Below are 5,854 nucleotides of genomic sequence, written 5' to 3'. Positions count from 1 at the left end.
GTGTGTGTGTGTGTGTATATATATATATATATATGCCTTGCTGTCAATCAATTCCCGTATTAGTCTAAAATAATGTCAAGATGATTTAGACAACAGAAACAAATTAAAGCTGCAAAGGTCAAACCTGTTCCAAACTTCTCTGAGCCACAGCATAAAAAAAGAGATATCAACAAAGTAGATTTCATTTACTAATGTGAGCAATATATTCTGTATTTCTGCGCACATACATATATACTGGCTAAATGATGGTTTTAAATAGTAAGCAACAATATTTTCTTAGAGACATAATACTCCATTTATGAATCAAAGGCAGGGCAGTGCCAGAGAGCTTGAAGTTCTGCAGTCAGGGATTCATGGTGTTACTTCCAATGTTTGCAATCAAAAACACAAAATACGGGTTTGGTAGGCTTATACATAAATATCTAATGTTGTCTGATCGGGTTACATAATGATGAGACAGTGGCTCACATGTCTTTGAGCTAAGGGTGATTTCTCCTTCTTAAAAAGAAAGATGGGAACGTAGAAATGGATTCTTATACAGACAGAAACGCAGAGTCATTAATGAGCCATTCATAGCACTGAAGATTTTCTACATCTTGAAGCCGTTTGCAGAAGAGTTAATGTGGTTATTACTTACCTCCATATTGCATGTACTAAAATTTATAGTTATGGGAATTTATCTCTGAATGTCGATGACCAAAACACTCCTAAACATGGTTTAATCTTCTTTAATCTCGCCTGGCGTCTTTGTGCACGGTTAGTGGCAAGCCTACCGGACCCGCTGGAACATGCATCAGAGCCCATCCCTGAGCAAGCGTGCACACACACGCGCATTAACACACACCACGCAGTGGTGTACCTGGACCCAAATTGAACCTGTGAAATATCCTCCTCCTGCTCCTCCTGAGAATCTTCATCATCGCTGTCCTGAGATATGTCAGAGAGGGCAAAAAACAGGAACGAAAAGGGGCTGACAGGACGAGAGAAAAACAGGTGAAATGAGAGAAAGACTGGAAGAAAGGAGGATGATGCACAAGCGTGAGGAGGCAGAAAGCCAACGGGGGGGAGGAAAAAGCATCAAGACAAATGTGGAACAGTAACAAACAAAAAAAAGGAAATGAGAAAGGGAGCACAGGGAAGATGCATGCTTTCATGGAGACTACTTTCTCTCTTTTTAAACCAGTTTTCTATCGCTTTAGCACACTCATGCTAGCTCTGTGTCATGATGACCTTATACAAAGAACTACAGCTGTTAATATTAAATGTATGTATTAATTTTTTTAATTGCCTAAATTTAAATAGTTACTTTGTGGTAGAGGTAGCATTTTTTAAATCTCATTTTCTCACAAGATTTTAACCACAGAAATGTTAAAGTGCTAGTAACGTCTAAATGCAGGAAAGTTAATGTAGGAGCAGATATAACCAGTGATGAACAGAAACATCACCAAAGGTTCAGGCTTTAGCATGTTGGCTTGCGTTTGCACTCCACTCTGACATGCAGGTGACAGTTTAGATACCTAGATGGAGGCATCCTGGCAGCAAAGGCAGCCTGTCGAGTGTTCAGTCTGGGAGAAGGAGGCACCATAGGAGAGGTTGCAGAGGAGGGTTGGTTGTGACCCATAGGTGAGCTCAAGGATAAAGACTGGGGGGAAGGTGGTGGCACAGAAACTGGAGTGTTGGGGGGAACGGAGGGTCCTGCAGGGCTGGGAGAGGGTCCAGGGAAACTAAACCCTCTGTGACTCGGGCTTGTTGGGGAAGGAGCCACCCAGGGAGTGGTGACCGAGTAAGGGCGATACCTTTGGGAAATGGGCACGGGGGCAGATGGAGCACTGAGGGAGTGCCGTGGAGGAGTGGAAGCAGGTGGGCTGGGGGGAACAACGAACTGTGGGGTAGACGGTGTAGTAGGGGTGAGGAGAGAGGGGGAGGTCCTCTTGGCTGCATCCAAAGCCACTGGGTGAGGACTACCACAGCCATACAGACTGTGGATAACATTGTTAAGACAAGAATGATCTTAAAGCCTTAAAAACAGAAATGATTAAAGCATGATGAAAAAGACTGGGAAGAACATGGCAGCATGATAATAAAGTAAATAGAAAAAACAGCCCAATCAACAGCCTTGATATGTCTCCGCGAGCTTAATAATGACTCGTGGCACTTGCCTGGACAGAGAGCTGGCTCCAAAGGATCCAGCGCTAGGGCCCATTGGGCTTCCACCTTGGCTGGAGGGCTGCACCAGTGTCAGACGATGGTCGGGGGATTTGGCTGCTGCAATTGGCTGTGAGGTGGCTGTCAAGCTGGCGAAGGGGTTGTGGACACGTGACTGGGTGGACATCATTAAGACTTCCATCAGGATCTGGCTGATGAGGTCTTTGAAGTCAGAGTATACTGCCGGAGAAAACATAACAACAGTCGGACGAGCCTCCCACGTGTGCAGCTTTTTATGGTCAAAGCTGTTGTTTAGTGGCGTTACCTTCTTTAGGGTTCTGGTGAAACTCTGCAGCCAGTGAAGGGAGAAAGATGACATCTCTATCCTGCTCCTTCCACGATACGCGGAGAATCTTGCAAATGAGCTGCAGGGCCTGTTCTTCAGAGACATCTGAGTTTGCAGAAGTTTCCTAAGATGCAGAAAAAAAACAGTGAAGCTTTGATTTAAAAAAAAAACAAAAAAAAACAAAACATGCATAATGAACAAGCATTACTGAGTCTCAGGATACTTGTTATCTCATGATCTCTCTGGTTGAGCAAGAAACAACAGAGGTACGTGTGAATGAGTTGATATAAACAAAAATGAAACCAAGAATAGCGTTTGTGGAAAGTCACCCGTCTGCAAACAACCAGACACTCCTTTAATGTTTATTCGTTTAGAACTTTCTTGATATCCTGATAGATATGGTCAAAGTCCAGGAGGCAACATCTTTTGATTAATGTTCACTCTAACTGCTTACCTTCTCAGTCAAGTTTCTCTTCTCCCTGCGGTCACTGTCCTCCACCTCCATGTTCTCTATCCCTGAGTCCACATCCACCTGGGACATGCTGGAATAAAAGAGAAACCACAGTTCTTAATAAGCCATTATCTCCAAGCAAACTATGCTATTACTCCAAGCTCAATCGTACACAGTGTCAATATTTATCTAATTCCACAGATAAGGAGTATTTGAGAATGAACACAGAAGCTGGGTAGGGCAATCGGACACAGGAGACGCTCTCACCTCTTTTCACAGGAGGCAGGGTCGATATCCATGCTCTGCGATCGGGACAAACTCTGGGACTGAGTCTCAAGGCTGTTGGAGGGGGAGCTAGAGAGTGAGCTCACACCCTCGCTGCTCTGACTACCATAAGCGACCCCTGGAAGAACAAAACACCACAAGTGAATCTCTCTGAACAACAATGACAAAAATGAATCAAATCTGACACATTTCTGGAGGGTTTCTTGTGCCTCTGTCTTCAGATAAAATGGAAATAGTAAGGTTTTAAATTTTCTTGCTTTTGTTTTTAATTTTTTTTTCTTGTGTTTTTCAACACAGGTGTAGCGGTCTGTGTGCACAGAGCAGTAAGAAAAACGTTTAATTTGAGTTAATTATTGCAATGCTGAGTGCATACGTGAGTACTTTAAACTGCATACAATATAACACTGCTGTTATTCTTCCACAGCCTAACAAAGTCACTTTAGTCTGTCAGCAGATCAAAGTGAAATTAACTGTATTGATTGAAAGTTGCACAGTTTGTGCACTTACATACTGTAAATAAGAGAAACACAAAAATCCCCCAAGCCTTTAAATCGAAACTGAATGTAACCTGCTCCCTACCATGTTATGTGGTGAGCAGAAGTTTGAAAGCTACTTTTGTGACGCAGAAAGCTCTGACTTTAAGTTCGACATAACTCACCAACCCCTCAGATGAACTAAAGTTTTGGAGAAATGAAAAATATTGACTGTATTGATTCATACTATACACTTTAAATCCTTTGCACAGCGTTGAATTTTAGTCTATCATGTCTTTTCCTTTTTTATAGATTTTTCTAATCTTTTTATTGCTTTCAAGGTATAATCAGTCCCAACATACAGCGATTAGGGTAACGACATAGTCAAAAAAGCACACTAAGAACTCTGAGGAAATTAAATCGAAACAAAAAACATGATGGATCCAGGTCATTGATGTCAAACAGTCACCTAAAACCAAACATCCGTCATGTTTACTCTTCACTTGCAACTGGCCTTTGTACAGAAAGAAAACAAGACACCTTTACCAGTGAACTGCACAGCACACAGGGCTGATTCCTCTTTGAAATGCCCTCGAGTTACCTTTCACATTAAATCCTATTTTCTGATGTATTCAATGAAAATATTTTGAAACAAAAAGAATAAACCAATCAAATGCCTTGCATGTGGACTGACAAACGCATCTGGATGTTGTGATCAAAGGGAAACCTAATTTTCTATGTCAGTAAATGTAGACCAAAATCTAGGACATACACGGTAAATCTATACATGGCTGGCATAATATCAGAGTGTGATGACATGAAAAGATCAAGAAATGTAAGAAGCGGAAATGAGGAAGAGGATGTGCAAAAAGGCCCTAAAGTTGTGGCAGTAGTCAGGGGGAAAAATGGATACATTTTCCAGAGAAAAAAAAAAAGAAATGAAGAAAATATTAATATACATATCTACAAGTTTTTAAAAAAGAAGGCTTTGACTTTGAAATGATTGTTCAACTATGCCTCAGGTTTAGTTTTTATACAAAATACTCCAAAAGTTGATTCTGTTCATCTGGACGTAGCGTTTTGTGGGAGAAACGTTTCGTCACTCATCCAAGTGACTTCTTCAGTCTCAGCTGATAATGACTGAAACCAGCCCACTGAAGGAACAATGGGCTGGGAGGTCAGTTCCTTAATCATAATTACGCAAATTCTCATGACCATTGATCAACAACCACTGACCAAAACCCACTGATCAATGGCCATGAGTCCCATTCACAGAGAGTTGGGGAATGGCTGCAATCACAGCATTGTATCAATGCAAATGTACTGTTTATAAGATTTGGGGAAACCTGCAGTCAGCTGTGACTGAAGAAGTCACTTGGATGAGTGACGAAACGTTTCTCCCACAAAACGCTACGTCCAGATGAACAGAATTAACTTTTGGAGTTTTACTTTCCTGGATGATTGAGAATGCATCAAGACGTTTGTACAAAATAGTTTTTATCGTCTTAATCTTTCCTGATATTGTAATCAAAGATGACGTTTAATGCTGAAAATACGGCACTTTTTTACTACCATTCTCTAACACTTACCACTGGGAACCACACAAAGATATGACATGAATAAGCAACCATGTACAGTTTGAGAATTCGTGTCACAGCTGTTGCTTAAGGAAGAACCAACTGTTTAGTCAGTCTGGGTTAGCAAAGGCTCAGATTGGAATTTTTAAGTTGCTTACTGACAACTGCAGACAGGTAGCGAGAAATCTGATTAACAGAGGCTCTTACTCCGGATAGCGGGCTGGAATTAACAGCTCTCTCCTGGTTATACAACAATCATGCGATTGAATGATTACGCTACCAATGTCAGATATAATACACATTAATAAGTTAGTGAGAAGGTTTGGCTTGTAAACTGCCAGTATTTTTTTCTTCTTATTAATCACTTAGGAAATGCACCACTGGGCCTAAAAGGAAGACCTTTAAAGCAGCTGGCTATGCATAGCAACAAACAATGCCAGGAAACGGTTGCTGTATCCATACATGGATCTCTGCTGCATTTTCTAGAGCCTGTGCATGAGTGAAGCCTCCATTCTACCTTTGTACTAGAGGGCTCACCATTCGTGTCTAGCAGGGTACACTTTTTTGTCACAGTGTA

General features: G+C 41.4%; 1 protein-coding gene across 3 annotated transcripts in view; it reads right to left on the bottom strand.

The window, feature by feature from the left end:
• Positions 1–5,854, bottom strand: part of ube4b (ubiquitination factor E4B, UFD2 homolog (S. cerevisiae)) — a 17,131-nt gene that overhangs the window by 9,662 nt on the left and 1,615 nt on the right. Inside the window, exons 3-8 of one of the 3 annotated variants that reach the window (XM_005732903.1) lie at positions 3,210–3,345; positions 2,946–3,033; positions 2,471–2,615; positions 2,160–2,385; positions 1,518–1,979; positions 860–970 (exon numbers count right to left, since the gene is read on the bottom strand). In XM_005732903.1, the coding sequence (XP_005732960.1) occupies positions 860–970; positions 1,518–1,979; positions 2,160–2,385; positions 2,471–2,615; positions 2,946–3,033; positions 3,210–3,345 (1,168 nt within the window). The remainder of the gene's footprint in view (positions 1–859; positions 971–1,517; positions 1,980–2,159; positions 2,386–2,470; positions 2,616–2,945; positions 3,034–3,209; positions 3,346–5,854) is intronic. The other 2 variants (XM_005732904.1, XM_005732905.1) reach the window with 2 other exon arrangements.

Source organism: Pundamilia nyererei, unplaced genomic scaffold (genome assembly GCF_000239375.1).
Source record: "Pundamilia nyererei isolate P.nyererei 1_Seehausen unplaced genomic scaffold, PunNye1.0 scaffold00049, whole genome shotgun sequence".
NCBI lineage: Eukaryota > Metazoa > Chordata > Actinopteri > Cichliformes > Cichlidae > Pundamilia > Pundamilia nyererei.
Note: the sequence above shows the minus strand (reverse complement) of the source record. Positions and strands in the feature narration are given on the sequence as shown.